This window comes from Pan paniscus, chromosome 5, assembly GCF_029289425.2.
Source record: "Pan paniscus chromosome 5, NHGRI_mPanPan1-v2.0_pri, whole genome shotgun sequence".
Taxonomy (NCBI): Eukaryota; Metazoa; Chordata; class Mammalia; order Primates; family Hominidae; genus Pan; species Pan paniscus.
Genome location: NC_073254.2, coordinates 132,123,794 through 132,142,877, shown reverse-complemented (window position 1 = coordinate 132,142,877; position 19,084 = coordinate 132,123,794). Strand labels below are relative to the sequence as shown.

General features: G+C 38.7%; 1 protein-coding gene and 1 long non-coding RNA gene across 5 annotated transcripts in view; one reads left to right on the top strand and one right to left on the bottom strand.

The window, feature by feature from the left end:
• LOC134730617 (uncharacterized) overlaps nt 1-6,604 on the bottom strand; it is a 36,511-nt gene extending 29,907 nt beyond the window's left edge. Inside the window, exon 1 of the long non-coding RNA XR_010112502.1 lies at nt 6,479-6,604. This is a non-coding gene — a long non-coding RNA (uncharacterized LOC134730617). The remainder of the gene's footprint in view (nt 1-6,478) is intronic.
• The window catches only part of LAMA4 (laminin subunit alpha 4), a 145,498-nt gene extending 128,802 nt beyond the window's left edge, over nt 1-16,696 (top strand). For all 4 annotated transcript variants that reach the window (XM_008975760.5, XM_034962721.3, XM_063605423.1 and 1 more), the window contains 8 exons: nt 3,622-3,809; nt 5,356-5,545; nt 6,512-6,667; nt 7,913-8,072; nt 9,818-9,948; nt 11,060-11,153; nt 11,621-11,740; nt 16,243-16,696. In XM_008975760.5, the coding sequence (XP_008974008.2) occupies nt 3,622-3,809; nt 5,356-5,545; nt 6,512-6,667; nt 7,913-8,072; nt 9,818-9,948; nt 11,060-11,153; nt 11,621-11,740; nt 16,243-16,388 (1,185 nt within the window). In that variant the 3' untranslated portion in view covers nt 16,389-16,696. The remainder of the gene's footprint in view (nt 1-3,621; nt 3,810-5,355; nt 5,546-6,511; nt 6,668-7,912; nt 8,073-9,817; nt 9,949-11,059; nt 11,154-11,620; nt 11,741-16,242) is intronic.
• Nucleotides 16,697-19,084: the final 2,388 nt, after the last annotated feature.

Genomic DNA, 19,084 nt, shown 5'->3' with positions numbered 1-19,084 from the left:
TATTCACTTACTATATTCATTTAACCATTAATAGACTTTCAGTTGCTTCTAGTTTTCTCCTTTTATAGCCAAAGATCTTTGTAGGTAAATCTTTGAGTATGTTGCTGAACAAATCTTTAAGATAGATTCCCAGAGGCAGAATTATTGAATCAAGGCAAATTGCTTTCCAAAAAGGTAACACTGATTTCTAGTTCCCTATGGTATTTGTGAATACCTGTCTTATCACCTATGTTCCAGCCTTAAATTTTTTAACAATGTTTATGTTTCAAATTTAACTGGGAAAAGTTTCTCATTTGGTGTTTAATAATGAACATTTCAGGTATTGTAACAGACATCATGCTAAGGTATCTGGCAAACCACTCTCTTCTCTAAGAACTGATTCCCGAGCTAGTGGGCAGGCCCTGTGTTTTAGATGCACGACCTCACTTCCCTGGATATAGATCACTGGACCAGGGTAGATCACGTGCACGAAGCTGGGCTATCAGATTCTCTTCCTTGGAAACTTAGAACCTAGAGAGATTAGCCTGAGCTGGCCATTGAACAGAAAACATGTTGGGCATTATGTTAATTATACACAGAGGAAAAAAGGCTCCTTCATAGAGTGAAAGGCAAAAAGCTATCCTGCTGAGAAAGAAAAATGAAAAGAGATGCTCTGAGAAATCAGAAACCTCCAGAAAGGGAGTGCCTTGATTCCTTCTAGCTTTCCAATTGATTCTAGTCCCTGCTGGGACACCACAATACTATCCTATCTTACATTGTTTAAGATACCCTGGCCAGGTGTGGTGGCTCACGCCTGTAATCCCAGCACTTTGGGAGGCCAAGGCAGGTGGAAAAAGAGGTCAGGAGATCGAGACCAGCCTGGCCAACATGGTGAAACCCCGTCTCTACTAAAAATACAAAAATTAGCTGGGCATGGTGGCGCATACCTGTAATCCCAGCTACTCGGGAGGCTGAGGCAGGAGAATCGCTTGAACCCGGAAGGCAGAGTTTGCAGTGAGCTGACATCGCGCCACTGCACTCCAGCCTGGGCAACAAGAGCAAAACTGTCTCAAAAAAAAAAAAGATACCCCTATATCCTTATAACACATTGCCATCTTTTTCTTCAGTAGCTCAACTAGCTTGGCTGTTACCTGACACAAAAGAATCTTGCTAAATTGAACTAGTACTATCAGTGGGATTGCAACTAATAGGCCCACAGAGAAAACAAAAAATTACACTGGTAAAGCCAAAGTCTAGTGGAGTTCATTGAGAATCACCATACACATACCCATCTTAGGATAATAAACTGAGTCTCAGTGTTGTATGGTATAAAGTAATTAAGTTATAACTTGGCTATTTTATAATTACTAAGAGTGTGAATATCTATCTGCAGAAGAATTAGCATATTTGGTTGCCATATATAAAGACACCCGAGTTTATTGATTTTTGCAGCAGATGAGTGATGCAGCCTACATAGTCATGTATTCCCACATTGAAGCAGAGTACGGCAAGGCTGGTAAATTGAGATTGTTCTGTTTCAAATAACCCTGTGCTTCACTGAGCACCTAGAGCTAAGTGGATACACTGACTAAGAAAGCGTGAGATCCTTTCCATCCAAATGGAGAAAACAGGAAGCAGCCAGAGTTGGGGAAAGTCCTCTACCCTCACTCTCACTCTGTTCTCTCACCCTCACTACAGGCCCTATGCAAAGTATTTCCAGCTGGGCCTTTCACTGAGACAAAAGTGATCATATCTCCTATCATAAAGCATATTACTCCACTGGGATTGAAATAGAGCAGGGATTTGGGGAAATTTTCCTAAGACATTAGAGTTAAAGAATCTCCTGGCAGCCCTACTCCAGCCCATTCTGCCTACCTACGGCTTGAAGCTATGGCCATTATCTGTAGGTGAGAGCCTGGACCAAAAAGTATTGGTAGCTGGGTATATTTCCCCCATCCAAGAGAGAAACCTTGTTTCTGTGGCAGTAAAAATCAGGTTATGAGTCCTGATAACTGCATAAAGAAGGGAAGAGGGAATGGTGGAACCAGGTGGGCTTTCCTTTAGGACATGAGAGTCTATGAGCTCCCACCTCTCTCCAACCTAACCACCACTGTGAGAGTCTCCACTGCCAAAATCCAACTGCACGAGCTGCTGCCCTGAGAGCAAGAGACACTGGCACAGCTCGTCTGTCCTTTAATTAATTAACCTGCCCTCTGCCCAAAATCAGATCTAGATTTTGAAAGTAATTCTGAGATTTAGCTAAAACACTATTTTTTTCTGGGGGAGGGTCTTGTCTTTTGCCCTTATGAGATTAAGGGTTTTATTGTCCATCTGTTCCAATCTACTTTATATCTTCCAGAAATTCCACACGGCTTGGTTCTGCCAGTAAAAACCCTCCTAGATTTCCAGGACTGCTGTGGATTTATTTTTATGTATATAGTTCTGACACTTCAATGGGAATAGGGAGGCAGGGACTAAAGGTGTATGCTCATTCAGTAATCCTGAACCAGAACTTTTCTTATCTAATCCTCTCTCTCATCTTGTCTGTTGCCTGTGAGAGTGCATTCAGTAATCCTGAATTTTTGTATCTAATCCTGCCTCTGTCCTCCCTGCTGCCACACATTTCCTCTTCTATCAGGCCTTCCTTGTTACAAGCTGTCTTCCTAGGTGGCTCAGAGCAGGCCACTCCCTCCCTGCTTCGAAAGCAGGATGAGGATGTGTGGCTCCTCATCACCTAAAAAACAAAACTTCCAGCAATCATCTAAGGTCCTATCTGGCACCAACCTGTTTTCCAATTTGCTATTATAACTGTTTCTCCAAATTAATTTTCAGTTCCTTAAAAAACAGGAATCATTTCTCATTCACTTTCTATTCTCCACTACATGCCACCCACGGGAGGCATGTATAATCATGGATTTCCTTCCCCTTTACTTCTACCCATTCGATAGTCACCAAACATTTGCTTGAATACATGACTAAATACTTGAATTTATTTGCATTTGCTTTTATTTTGCTTCAGAAATTGAAACTAAATAATAATTAAATATTAGCCTATACTTGCACAACTCTAAATTTTAGCATCGGCCATGCAATTTTAAGAGCACCATGTGTTTAAAAATTGTTTAATATCCTGTCACATAAAATTCTGCTACATATCCTATCACCAAAAATATCCTTAAGTATTTTGAAGATGTTGCTATGTTAACTTTTTACACAACATGCATAAGTAATAATCTGTGTATTAAAGTAACATTAATATTGTTTCTTATATGAGGATTTTGTTGATTGATTCAGGGTCATTTTAATTGCCAACTTTGCCACTTTTCACTATTATTTAAGATGTGCACTTAATTTAAATGATAGAGCATTTGTCTCCATAGCTTCAGTTTAACTTTGCTTTACTACCATGCGGAAGAATTTGGGGTTAGTTAACATGCTATGTTGTTGATGTTACTGCTGCAGCTACTGCTGTCATTTGCTCATGGGGCTAGAGGTAGGAAAGAGAGGGGACCTAATGTTCCATGAATGGAAAATGCACAAATAATATATAATTTTTTATCCTTATTAATGTTGAGGACATCACAAATTACTTTTTGCTGCTAGTATGTAACTTTTATCCCTTAATTTGGTTTACTTTTATAGGGAGGGAAAAGTAAAGATGCACCTTCATGGGATCCTGTTGCCCTGAAACTCCCAGAGCGGAATACTCCAAGAAACTCTCATTGCCACCTTTCCAACAGCCCTAGAGCAATAGAGCACGCCTATCAATATGGAGGAACAGCCAACAGCCGCCAAGAGTTTGAACACTTAAAAGGAGATTTTGGTGCAAAGTAAAGTAACACACTATACTCCTAGACTCCTAATGACATGGCTGGGCTCCATCTTTGTTTGTCACATGTCATCGTTTTTTCCTATCTTTCCTTTCTGTGCCACCTTAATCCTATTATGTTATCATCAAAATAAATACTAAATAGTACATGATTTATGCTATCAAAAGAATTATATTCTCTGTGACTTTCCAATTGTAAGGTTCATAAAACAGTATTCTTCCAGGATACTGTATTTGATCAAAAAGAAAAGACAATCAAGGAAAGGAAGATGGAGCAAGTTTCAAATGACTCATCATCTAACATTGATATCCCCCGCCCTCTCCCATACAAATTGCTTTCAGATTGTAAATGGGAGTGCATTTGAACTGCTAGAAGGTTAATAAGGAAAGGCATTGAAAATACAAATATGCTTGTATGTTTATGACCCTCCAGCTATCTCCAACCCCATCGCCTCTTTCCAGTATTTCACAAATCTCCAGTTATCTGATATTACTGAAGAATTATTTTTACAGTTTTAGCACCCAAATATTTTTATATAGGTCTTACATAGCTCTGTCAAACATTCATAGAGGCAAAGTATTCAATAAGAAATCTCTAATACCTTATAATTTGCTACCTGCCTAATAGGCAGAATCAGTATTTTGTATTTTTCAGGAAGAATTTAGAGTTAATCAAACTAGAAGTTAACCTAATGAATGTATCTTATCCATAGCCTGGGGCTAAATTTCTAGAAGGTTTTGTTTAATTTCTACACACTCGGGTGGCTGCTTTTTACATGTGGTATCCATTAATTAATTTTTACTGGGAAAAAATTTTAGTCTGTGTTTTAGATAGTGCACAACTATCTAAATATTATTTGTATTATTCACTAGTATTTTGTCCACATGGATAAGCTTCTTTAACATACATATTTTTACTAAATTGCAGCCTTTTTTTTTTTTGAGACAAGGTCTTGCTTGCTCTGTCACCCAGGCTGGAGGGCAGTGGCATGATCATGGCTCACTGTGGCCTCAACCTCCCAGGCTCAAGTGATCTTCCCACCTTAGCCTCCCAAGTAGCTGGGACTACAGTTGTGCACCACCATCCCTGGCTAATTTTTAAAAATTTTTTGTAGAGACGGGGTTCCACTATGTTGCCCAAGCTGGTCTTGAACTCCCAGGCTCAAGTGATCCTCCTGCCTTGCTGGTCTTGAACTCCCAGGCTCAAGTGATCCTCCCAAATTGCTGGGATTATAGGCCTGAGCCATGGCACCCAGCCTGCAGCCATATTTTCAAAGCAAGACACAGTAAGATCCTTAACTGAAACAACATTTCCTCAAATGTGGGATACATCCTTGTTGTATAAGGAAGTAGAGAAGAATCTACATTTTTGAACTAGCCATGCTAATTTAATATTCATTAATAATACTAAGTGTGGAATAATGTTGCTTGGGATTAGATAGAATGGCTACTTGTTTATTCTTCCTTACACTGTATTATTTTAAGAAGTTAGAGATTATCCTCAGTCTCATTTTACATATGGTAATCCCTTTCTTTTCATTTACCAGATCTCAGTTTTCCATTCGTCTGAGAACTCGTTCCTCCCATGGCATGATCTTCTATGTCTCAGATCAAGAAGAGAATGACTTCATGACTCTATTTTTGGCCCATGGCCGCTTGGTTTACATGTTTAATGTCGGTCACAAGAAACTGAAGATTAGAAGCCAGGAGAAATACAATGATGGCCTGTGGCATGATGTAAGTTGAAGGCAGAGAACAGCATTACCAGCAAATAGCTACCATTGTCAAATGGACACTAATGGGCCTCCATTACTCTCTCTAGAGTAATGGAGAATTTTAAAATTTTAAAATTCTGCTGCTGCACACTCAGAATTCAATTTCAAAAAATTGTATTCCTTATAAAAGTCTTGAAGCATACTATTTAAAAAGAGACACAGGCTGAGCGTAATTACTTTAACCAAAGGATCTGAAATTTGGTTTTTAATGATTTCTCACTTATTTTCTACTGCCAATAGGTTTTTACTTTTCAGCAATTATTATTGAGTGTCTTTTATTGGCTAAGCTGTGGAAGATACAAAGTGAATAGTAAATCAGTTAGGAAGATAGGATACCACAGTGGGAGCAGATAAATATTGAAAGAAATTGGTGGGTATGTAATGTCAAGAGTAAGCAATGTAACATGCATTACAAGTAATCACAAGAAGTTTAAGTGGGAGAGAACATATGGCCTGTTCTGTCTATATGTGGCCTGGTTAACTGGGAAAAGCTTCATAGAGAACATGGAAAAACATAAGCTATATTCAGAAATTAAGCTTTAAATCATTCTATCTAGAGGTCAGAAAATATATAGATCACTTCCTCTAATACCTGAAGTGGTAAATGGAAGATGAGCAGGAAAAAAATACACCTATGCATATAAAGCAAAGAGGCCTGGAGACAGCTCACAATAAAGGCATATGCTGTATAACAAAACAGAATCAAATGAGGGATAAAGTTTCTGCCATTCCAAAAACTGCATTGCCAGAAGCCTACTAAACAGAAGAGATAAACTCCTGACCTTCAGAGACGGGGCCATTTTAAAAATAAACTTTCTGAAGATTTCCCACAGCACTGCAATAGCAAAGTTGGAAGAAGAGGAAACACAGCCTTTTCTGCAATCTTGGAATGTACCTGAGATGTGCTATTGTCCTTCTCTTCATCCAGGTGATATTTATTCGAGAAAGGAGCAGTGGCCGACTGGTAATTGATGGTCTTCGAGTCCTAGAAGAAAGTCTTCCTCCTACTGAAGCTACCTGGAAAATCAAGGGTCCCATTTATTTGGGAGGTGTGGCTCCTGGAAAGGCTGTGAAAAATGTTCAGGTAAGCCAGGCATGACCAGGTAGAGCCACTGACCATTAGAGCCAGAAGATCATCTAATTGAGGCCCTCGTCTCACAGATTAGGAAACTAGAAACTAGCACCAGTAAAACTGTAGTTTTCTGGAAATGGGATATCAAAGTAAGTACTGTCTTATGGGCTGCCTGTCTGCCCTGTTTACAAAGTCAGAAGTAATCTTTCGATTCTAAGGTAGATATGAAATGAAAAAGTTTCAGAGGCATAAATTATCATGAAAATTTATGTCTCAAGGAGATCTTATTTGTTCAGGAAGTACCCATACTTTTAATGTAAAGACATAACAAAAAAGAAAGCAAATCATTGCATTATACATTATTGAGTGAAAAAAAAAGTTTCAGGTCATTATGCAAACTACAATCCCATTTTTCTTACACACACACACACACACACACACACACACACACAATTTGTAAATGTATAAGGAAATGTGGTTGCCCTGGGGAGAAGTGAGAATATAGTAGAAAAATATTATTTGTGTAATTTAAAAATTAAAAATATTGCACTTATAAAAAATTTAGCAATAAAAGGAATGCATCAAAGGACTAAATTTTTCTTAACATAAATATAGGTTGGATTTTAGCAATGTTAAAAATAATTTCTAAGACCTATTAATATATGTAGATGAAGCAAAAAAGATGGTTTACATTATAATTAGATTTTAGATAAGCAGCCCCAATTCCATGGCAATCTCTTTTTTAAAATGTCCAAATGCAGGACAAAATCAGTTATCTTAAGTGGCCCAAGTTTCATGTCCTGTGATATGATAAATTCTCAACCACAAAAACAGCTCATGAAACCAGAAATGAAAGCTTTCTGCTGTTTATTTGGCTATGGTAGATTTAAGTAAAGAACTTTGCTAGCCCTCATCAGCCTTAGGTGATCTTGGCACAGCTGTCATTCTTGAGGGAAAACTAGGATACTTCTAAATATGCAGTTTGAAAACCACAGCTGCAACTTATTGTGTCGAAGTGTAACATAAAAATGTCCATAGCTTAATTACTACAGGTTGACATTATCAAATACAAAATTCCAGCTTCAAACAACCAGTTAGAAAGCAACTATCCAGGAAAGTACTGATCATTCAGATATCTGAAATAAATAAAACAAGGAATTACGTGGTTTCCTTCAGGACTCAAACCCCCTCATTTTGCTTCCCCTTGGTGCATTTGTGTTGAGAAAATTGATTTTAAGAAATATCTTCTTCCCTCAGATTAACTCCATCTACAGTTTTAGTGGCTGTCTCAGCAATCTCCAGCTCAATGGGGCCTCCATCACCTCTGCTTCTCAGACATTCAGTGTGACCCCTTGCTTTGAAGGCCCCATGGAAACAGGAACTTACTTTTCAACAGAAGGAGGATACGTGGTTCTAGGTAACATTAGTCATGTTAAAAATATGAGTCATGAAATGCTTCTTCCCGGAGATGGCTAACAGGGAATATCAGGCCCAGAGTTAAAACTGAAGAATGCCAAACTCAGCCCTAGAAGATGACCTCTTCCCACAAGAACCACCTTTCTCCCTCCTGCACTCCAAACCATACAGGCAGTCCCCATCCCTGTATACTCTCCCTGACCAGGCTTCTCCACAGCTGCCAAACTTCTGGATGAAGACCACCTGGGCTCCTTTAGAATGTCTATGCTGCTCCGTGGCCTGATCCATGTCAGTTTTTGGCCACCTTGCTCCTCAAGGTCTTGCTCTGCTCCTTCTTGGCATGAACCATTGTCCTACTAAAGGAAGTCCCACTTTCTCCCCATGACTTGCAACACCAGCAGACAACGTTATCCTTCAGAAATTTTTATTTCTGGCTTTTTATTATTCTCCTTGACCATTACTCCCTCACTCATTCAGTTTTTATTGTATGCCTCCCGTAAGGCAGTCCCTATGCCAGATGATGGGACATAACAGTTCTAAAAATAAATAAAATCCTAGCAGACTACACACAATCATCATCTAATTCATTCCAAGAATATTCTATGGAGCAATTGCTGCGTGTGAGGAAGACACCAGAATAAGTGCCTGGAATTAGGATAGGAAAGGGTATAAAGCTGCATGTTCCCTGCTCTCAAGGCACTTAGGTACTTTGCACATCCCTTGAATAAAGAAATTACACTGCAGCCAAGTATACTTTTTAAACCACCACCATATCCAGCAGAACACCCAGAGGTAGTATTTCCTCTCTGTTTAGCTCATGATTTTACTTTCCTGCCTCACCCATCTTTACCCCTACACTAAAACACCTACACTTAAAATTCTCAGCCTTTCATGGAATTTCAGTGATAAGAACTCTTAACGGTTTGGACAGCTAGGAATACAGAGCAAACTGCACAATTTATATACTACTCCATGAGCACTAACTAATAACAGGAAAAAATTTTAAATGATTTATAGGATACATTAAATGAACATTATTTAGATGCCCTGGTTTGCAATGAGTCTCTTGGAGTAAACACAACTATTCTTAATAAGAATTTTATTGGATCACCTCAGTAACAGCTCCTAAATACTTTCTCTGCTCTTTCTCCTCTGAAATGCTGTACAGCACTGGCACCAGTTAGGTTTCTGTTTAATAATTATTTTAAAATACAGGTCCTATCAAGACAGCTGTCTTGCTCAGTGACTGTAAAATAAAGCCTAACTTCCATACTTCACCACTAGAGCCCTTCCCAGTGTGGCTCCCACTCACCATGCCTCCTTCTCCCCTGGCAGGGACAGTCCAGCCACAGTGGCCTTCACAGTGCTCTCCAAGCATTCCAGCCTCTGTACCTGTGTTGTGTCTACTTCCTCTGCCCAGATTGCCCTGTCCTCCTCACTTGTGAAATATTCAGTAGTGCTGCTGCTAATTGGAATTAATTTCTCCTCCCCTGAGCTCCCATAACACATATTTTGTGTGCTGTTGCCAGCCTCACACCCCACAACAGGATTGATGCATTAGTTATCTTGGTTCCCCACAGAGCTTTCCACAGTGAGTTTGACATGGAAAAGCCACTTTCTACTTATCTGTTAAAAAATGGATCAAACTTTCAAAAACAGATAAAAATATATATAATTACAAAATCACACCATAGTTACAAATATGATCTTGCTGTTCTTGGGAGTTTATAGTGTTTCTCTCCACAGATGAATCTTTCAATATTGGATTGAAGTTTGAAATTGCATTTGAAGTCCGTCCCAGAAGCAGTTCCGGAACCCTGGTCCACGGCCACAGTGTCAATGGGGAGTACCTAAATGTTCACATGAAAAATGGACAGGTAGTGTCTGAAAAATGTTTAACAATTTGTCTCATCTGACCTTGGATTCTAGATCTGAAGCAGATTTATTTCACAGAATTATTTCATCAATCTTTCCTAACTGAAAAGAAATATAGGAAAGCTATAACATGAAATGTAAATGTGGGCAATATTTGGATTCAGCTTCCTATGTTGAAAGTTGATTTGGCTAAAACAAAGAGTCATAAAAATACGGCAAAACTATCAAAAAAATCACTAATAACAACATAGTTTTAAGAGAAGAATGAGAAGAACTTTTTTTCACCAAATGGAATCAGCAAACATAACTATCAAAATCAACAAACACTAAAACATCTTTCTAAACATCTATAATATGTATGTATATCAGATATATGTATGTGTACTAGATATGTATATATACTATACATATTATTCTCAATTGATAGAAATAAAAAATTATGTGGTAATGCCACTTTCATCCTAAGATACTACTAAAGAATATTCATGGAAGTATTCAAATAAATATTAAGAAAAAAGTATATTTTCATTGATGCTGCTAACTTAACATAACAGATTTGTATTTGGGTTCTAGTACATTCTATTAAATTATATTGAGCCATCACAATAAAATGTATCCCTATTTGGTGTTTACTATTTGTTGGGTACTATTCTAAGCTTTACCTAGATTAACTCATTTAATCCTCCCAATTATCTCCATGATGTAGGTAACAGTATCGCTTTTAATTTACAAACGAGAAAACTGGGGCAGAGAGTAAGTTAAATAGGAGACTGGCTGTCTAGCTTCAAAGTCCATGTTCTTCACCAATACTTCAACCTGCTTTGTATAACACACTCAATCTTTAGAAATTAAAGGGATTTATTCTATTTCTTATTGTCCCTCTCTCGCAATTTTCTCCCCTATGAAGTCACTTTGTTCTCTCCCCAAAGAGCACCCCCAGTTGAACCTATTTCTATAGGCTGCCAAAGAGTGACCCCTTGTGTTCAAATTGCAAAGCTAATCATGTGTGAATATTTGTTGAAGTATTGCTTCACTGTGGTAAATTATTTAAGAAATTCAGTTTTATCACAATGAGGACAAACTAAATCATACAATGTGTCCTATCTTTTGCAGGTCATAGTGAAAGTCAATAATGGCATCAGAGATTTTTCCACCTCAGTAACACCCAAGCAGAGTCTCTGTGATGGCAGATGGCACAGAATTACAGGTGAGAACACTGACTGCCCTGGGGAGCCTGCACACCCAACTGTAAGATTATGATCTGGCAGAACTTAGGCTATCACTTATATGATAGGTAATGCATGACAGTCTAAAAGTATCCAAGAAAAGAAAATCATGTTCTTATACTATTATGTGTATACTGAATCCACATGTGATTTCAAAATATGAATGCTGCAAAATTGTGTTAAGGGGTTGCTTCAATAATGCATAACTTATAGGGCAAAAAAAAGTAGCACAAGAATATTCTAAATATTCTCCCTTTCTAAGGAAAATGTTACAGTAATCTCTTGGTTAGACATTGTTAGACATCATTGATGATTTTAATAATATAGAAGAAAGTGTGGGTTTTATTCTGGAATAAATAAAAGCAATTGCTATGATAAATAGTCTTTCTCAGGTTAAAAATTCATCACTCCAGTGCCACTTATGACCAGTCTTTGCCCTGCATTTCAGTTATTAGAGATTCTAATGTGGTTCAGTTGGATGTAGACTCTGAAGTGAACCATGTGGTTGGACCCCTGAATCCAAAACCAATTGATCACAGGGAGCCTGTGTTTGTTGGAGGTGTTCCAGGTAAGTGTTGTTCAAAAAGGAAAAGTTCCCAATCCAAAAAACTGAGTTCTCACAATTGTTATTGTAAAATTGAGCCATGTGTTTTCATGATGCACCTAGTTACTCAAAGGATTTTATATACAGTGTTGTTTAAATGGAAAAGGCACAATAAAGTGACATGTAAGAACTAGACCCCAGCATGCCAGCCAGTGGCTATTACTCTCCCTTGCCATATTTGCTTATTTTTTTCTTTCCTTTCCCTTTTAAGTGCCCGCCACACACATACACACAGTGAAACACATACTCTTATTTTATCTCTAACACAAAGAAAACTCATTGACTAACACTACAGTAGGATCTGAGAACTCTGGAGGATTAAGTTTGCTGTTAGTTGCTCCCCTTCCTCAGTAGGAAAAAATGCACAGTTCGGTCCATGATTAGTCTGAACTGCAAAAACAGCTGCAGACCATAAGTTGTTGTCCATTGGTAGTGACATTCCCTCAGAGAGGTTCCCAGCTGCAATTCTGTAAACATCATCAGTCACTGCTGCTGTCATCTGCCAAGAATGGTGTATAATCCCGGATGGTGACAGGACACTTATGGACAACACACAAACACCCCAATTGTTTTAAACCTCTGAAGCAAGGACCATGTCCTCATATTGAATGCATTTGTTTTTACACATTTCACTAACTTGGAAAACCTGAATGCTATGGCTGGGGAGTGGGATTTAAAAGGGAAATAACCCAGCTTTTGCAGCTGGAACTTGGTGGGGAGTTTTTGATTGACATATCATAGTTGTACAAATTTTGGGGGTACATGTGATATTTTGATACCTGTATACAATGTGTAATGATCAAATCAGGATAATTGCAATATCCACCACCTAAAACATTTATCTTTTCTTTGTGTTGGTAACATTACAATTCTTCTCTTCTAGCTATTTTGAAATGCACAATAAATTATCCTTAACTATAATTTCCCTATTGTACTATGAAATTCTAGAAATTATTCCTTCTATCTAACTGTATTTTTGTACCCATTAACCAAGTTATTTTCATCTCCTTCTTCCTCCTTCCCTTCCCAGCCTCTAGTAACTACCAACTACTCTCTACCTCTCTCCATGAGATTTACTTCTTAAGCTCATATATGTGAGTGAGGACACATGATATTTGTCTTTCTGTGCTTGGCTTGGTGGAGATTTTAATAATCTTCTAATAGATTATTTTTAGACTGACCCATAAAGACAGACAATGCTTTAAAGAAGAGAGCAAGAAAGCACAGATAAAATTAAGCATCTGACCTTGGGTACTCCAAAAATAGTAACAACTAAGCACTCTTCTTTGTCTGAATTTTTCAAATACTAGTATTGACAATAATGGTAACCCGGTGTGAAAAGAAATATTTGAGACCCTCGCAAAGCAACTCTTCTCCTCCTTTGTCTCCTGCTTCCACTTCCCTCTCCATTCCCCAGTCCTCTCCCTGTTCCTGACTTCAGCTTTGAAAGGATTCTGGCAAAGGCCAGCACTGCACTTCATGCAGGTGCAGCATGAAAAAGTCTCACATGAGTGCATATTTCTGCACATTGCTTCCCTCCAGAAATCACAACACAGTTTAAAATGTTTCACAGGTTCCCAAGGGCCTCCAGCATTAAATTCACCATAGCATGCAAGCTCCTTGATCATCTGTCTCCTCCTTGTCCCTGCCTTCGGGATCTCCCCACACCTTCTGGGACTTGCAGTTCCTAAATGTTCAACGATGGTCTCTTTGCTCCGGGCCTTTCCATAAGGGAACTGGGCCTCAATTTCTGGGAAATGTTCTTCCTTTCCTCCCCTAGTACCTTTGTTAAGAAACAACTTCTCCTATTCCTCCCCATTCTAACTCCTATTGACCTTTAGGACTCAGCTCAGACTTTTACTTACAACACGCCCCTTTCCCCCTAGGATGTATACACATACTGCTGTTGTAGCACTTAGCACAGAATATTGTTGAAACTAAGAAGTGCATTCCTTGATGGCAGGGAACATGACTATATCCAACACACAGCATGGATTGTCTATTAAGCATTGTGCTAGGCTTTGGGAGGTGGACAAAACAAGCATGGCCCTCCCTCATGGAAGTTGGAGTATTTGTCCTTCACTATGCCACCCAACGTGCTTACTACATCTTTCAAACAGATATTTCTCTTTGATTTTTGTTTGTTTGTTTGCTTTCACAGTCTGATCCCAGCCTCACACACTGCCATCATCCCTCACTACAAGAGTTGCTAAGCCCTACAGACTGGACAGGCAAGATACACCTAAAGCCAAATTCAGCCTGCCTGAAACACAGAATGAATAGCAAACTTTAGTTAATAAGCCAGCACAGGAGCTAGCAGGCCAGAAGGGCGTAACCACCAGCCCACTCCACCACTGCAGCTTTTAAATCCATCTAAGAATTATGCCAGCAAGCCTAGAATAAAAGCAACTATAATTTAAGATGAAATGTAATTAATTATATCATTTTGAGCTGTTCAAGATTAATTCCACTAAAATCACATCAGAAACCAGGCATTAAGAGGATAGCTAAAGAAATTAGGCTAAATAAAACCCCTAAATGCACTGAATTCTCCAAGAATACCACTCAGAACTCTGGTGACTCATTATTTCTATCCATAAAAAGCTAACGCATAAAATTCCTAGAACTACACACCAAAAAAGTCAACTTTAGTGTGTGATAGTTTTAAAATCAAAATTAAAAATCAAATAATTTTTTTTCTGCTGGACATGGTGGCTCGCGCCTGTAATCCTAGCACTTTGGGAGGCCAAGGTGGGTGGATCACTTGAGCTCAGGAGGTGGAGACCAGCCTGGCCAACATGGCGAAACCCCATCTCTATTAAAGATACAAAAAATAGCTGAGTGTGGTGGTGAGTGCCTGTAATCCCTCCAGCTACTCAGGAGGCTGAGGCAGCGGAACCGCTTGAACCCAGGAACTGGAGACTATAGTGATCACAGATCACACCACTGCACTCTAGCCTGGGCCACAAAGTGAGACTCTGTCTCAAAATAATAATAATAATAAAATAAAAAGGTTTTGTTAATGTAGCCCACCCATGGGTCTAACCATTCATTCCTCTACTGAAAATCCTGCATTATTTGTATATAGTCAAGCATTCAACCTGGGAAACATTCTCTCTAAAAATTATGCATTAATTTCATTAATCAATTACTTAGGATCCTAGGGCACTGTACTGTCACTACCTACAATTAATTGTGTGGTGAATTATTCAGACCACTAACTGCTACATGAATTATTACCTCCAGATGATTTCCCTCATAAGCCAAAGGATGGTAAGCTTGGGCAGAATCAAAACCTAAGTTCTAAGTCAGGTCTCCAAAGTAAGCAGAAGTATTAGATGTTTCTACCTCTTATAAGCATTCCTGTTCACTCATTTCTTACCCAAATGATGAAGTACACTGAGCAGGCTTGAAGAATAGTCACACTAATCTAGAGACAATAAAGGGAATTGATCTCTCAGGCCCCTTCCAAATCTAAAACTTTTATGATTATCATTCTAAATATAAAATGCTATTTCCATGATTTATTTTCAGTACACAGCTTCTGCATATTCTTACCCTACATTGCTTAGAAAACTTATTACAGCTGCTTGCTGATGTTTCATTTGCTGTTCTATGTTCTTTCCTGAATTACTAGTTTCTAAGTGTTTTCCATCCTTTATCTGCTACTGCTCACATAGCTGTTTGTAAATAATAATAAGCTTTGGCTAAATGGATTTTAATTTTATATTTCTAAGCTCTCTAAATTGCTTTAAATTATATTGCTTCTATCATCCTAACACATTTAATTGTGTCTGTACAATTAATAAGCATAAGGCTTCTTCTAGATTTCTAATTAAGATAAGAGGAGAAAGTTCCCTTGGCATACCACAGGGCACTTGTGCCCACACAAAGACTAAGCGAGTTATCATTACCCTATTTATAGTTCTTAAACCCTGAGCTCAGAAAAATTGAATCTTAGTTTATTCGAATTCATTACTTTCTCATTATATTTTATGAACAGGCAAAAATGTAGAGGCTTAAGGGTGAAGGGTAATGAATTAAACAGAAATATTAACCAAGTCCAAAAATAGTGTGGAAGCTAAAATTTCTTTCCTCCTTCTTAGCAAAGTACACATTATAAGTGAGGCGCAGGTGAAATTAACTTTAAAAAACATAGGTAGATCATGAAAATTCACTGCTGAGGCTTTACATGTAAGTGGTAAATTTCAGCCTTGAAAGACAGCTACAATACACAGAAATGTGATCATGGAAAACATGGCAAAACATTAAAATTACCACATGTCCATAGGACTTCACAAGCAAATAATGTTACTGAGAAATGAGTCAATTATAACTATGTTCTATTTTTGAAATGTAAATCATGCTGATGATATGAACAAATATGTATACTTTTACCAGGAAGTAATATTTGGGCTTGGAATACCTCAATTGCAATCTTTGTTTTCATTTCTTGCTCTTTTCAGAATCTCTACTGACACCACGCTTGGCCCCCAGCAAACCCTTCACAGGCTGCATACGCCACTTTGTGATTGATGGACACCCAGTGAGCTTCAGTAAAGCAGCCCTGGTCAGCGGCGCCGTAAGCATCAACTCCTGTCCAGCAGCCTGACACGACAGAGCACAGCTGCCCAAATACAAAGTTCTTTAGAGCACTGAAAGAAACACAAAGCCAGCCAGGAGGAACAGTAACTCTTCCTTCTGGTGGAAGCTTTCATCGAGTTGAACAGGACTTAAACGAATCATCAGGGACCGGATATTTCTTATTTCTCATTTGGATTCTTAACCTTGAGTCCAAAGTGTCTGCAATGGACAACAATTGAAGGAGTGGCAAACTTACTTGTATTGAGAGCACACGCAATTCCTACTGGTGAAATTACTGTTTCTGTTTCTAATAAAATAGAAGGGATTCCAAATAAACACTTGCACACATTTTTGAAGTGCGGCTAGATTCTCAGATTCAACTTTCTTCCAGGGAAGATAACTTTCAATCTATATAAAAATCTCTGTCCTAAAACTACCTTTCTTTATTTTGAAGAGACTTACTAACTTACATATAATCTAAATTAGATAGTAGATTTGTTTTTAGCCCTTTTGTTTGGTCTATCAGTATAAGAAGAATATTTTAGGTTTATAGCTGAAGTTATCAAGGTTTAATAAAGTAAATTTCTAACAGAATACTAGAAAAATGCAGTATAATTTAATTTTTTCTAAATAAGAAACAAAGGAAATCAACTACTTTTTCCCCTTCCTTATCTCCTTAAAAGAAAAATAAAATTGTACATGAGAGGAGGCTTCTGTAGGTTATTATTACCATTATTGTCTGTTCTATAGGAATCATTGAGGATTCACAGCAAAAACAGTAGGACAAAATCATAAAATTCAATTTAAGAGTACACAAGTCCTTTTATTAAAAGTTTGCTCCTAGCCTGGGCAACATAATGAGATCCCATCTCTACAAAAAAATTTGTACATGGGCATACACCTGTAGTCCCAGCTACTTGGGAGGCTGAGATGGGAGGATTGCTTAAGCTCAGGAGTTCAAGGCTGCAGTGAGCTATGACTGCTGACTGTACCTGCACTCCAGCCTGGGCAACAGAGTGAGATCCTGTCTCAAAAACAAAGTGTGCTCCCCACATACCTGCAACACAACTAGTCTTATTTCTAAAATGTTATAATCTTTTTTCCAAGTAGCTACATTAATATAGTCTAGAAAAAAAATGGACTTGAATAGCTGGTAGAATATTAAAATATAGAAATGAAATAAAAGAAATATTCGAAAAACCTCAACTCAGAAGACAGAAAAAGAGAAAATAGGCCCTGATATCAACAGAATTAACAATACATAAAAGGAGTAACTTTTGAGGGGAGAGGATATAAAATATTTTGAGGAATTACCAAGGGGAATAAAACAATGTTACCTTGAAATGATTATATATATATTACATATTGGTATATATGTCCATACCTACCTATATCCCCTGCTACCCTTCTGACTGAAATATACAAATAATGATAATGTTGAAGATATCGATAAACATAGCTAATGTCTGTTCATAGAGGACTTACTAAGTGCCAGCCACCATGATAAGCTAAAGTTAATTATTTTATTTGTTCATTCCACTAATCCTTTGAGGTAATATTTGCAGCTCAGATAACTTGCCCACTGTCATTCAGCTGGACCAAGAAGCCGGTAGTCGAAACAAGACTGCCTGCCTCCAGGAGCAGCATGATTGTCACCTTGGTTCCCTGCCTCCAAAGACTATCTGCCTTCCAGCTGACCAGAGCCAGAGAGGTACCATAAAGTAGTGAGCTGGCAGGGTCTCACTGGGAAAATCAAGAGAGCACTTGCTTTGACTCATCCAGAAGGGCAGCAGGTTTCTAGGGGCCAATCCCTTCTTTAGGACTGGGTGAGAGAAACCATTTCAGCACAACTGGCAGTGCAACACCATGATGCCCCCAACACCACACACACAAACCTGCAGCAAATGGCACACAAAGAGTCTATGTAGAGTATAGAAAGCCAACTGAACATGCCCGTCCAAACTGTGAGCACCACAAATTTTCATCTGTGTTATTCACTGATATGTTGTAAGAGCTGAGACCAGTGCCTGGCAGGTAAGTATATGCTCATAATGAGAGCATTTAAAGGAAGCCCAGTTTCCATAAAGTTATCCCCTCACCTCACCTCCTAAGGCAATCACTTGACTTGTAAATTTCCTGGAAGTCTGAGAAAAGGGAAAAATGGACAGTGGCTTCTCCATCTGAGTTCGACTGAGCCCCAGAAATCTCTGGCTTGCCTGAGGGTGCGGGGAGAAGCCTGAGGGAGAGAGGGAGGTGTGGGAGAGAAGCCTGAAGTCCTCAGAGAGACAAAAAGCACTCCCTCAGGTCTCTGATAACTTTTTAAGTCCTGAAAAAGTAGGTAAGAAGTTTGGCTACCATGAATAGGACCACTCAGTTTCTAAACATCACAGCACCCAAGGACACCATTCCCAGAGAAGACTGCTAGAGGACAGGATGAGGTGGGCAGAAGGAAGATGAGATTAGGGGTGAAAGCCTGATGATCTGCCAAAGCATGGGACAGGAAGGCAGAAACGTAAGTGGCATGTAGCATGACCCTAGCAGCCGGAAGAAACAGTTGAATCTCTCAAGGAACTTCTCAAGTGTAGTGATGGTGGCTGCTCAGGCTTGAGTCCCTCACCAGCCCAGCCAGACCATAGTTTACAGAGAGCTAAACCAGCAACCTCAACAGAACATGTTGTCAAATGATCCTGTCTAAAAACTGTTGATTAATGAGCTGATGTCAGC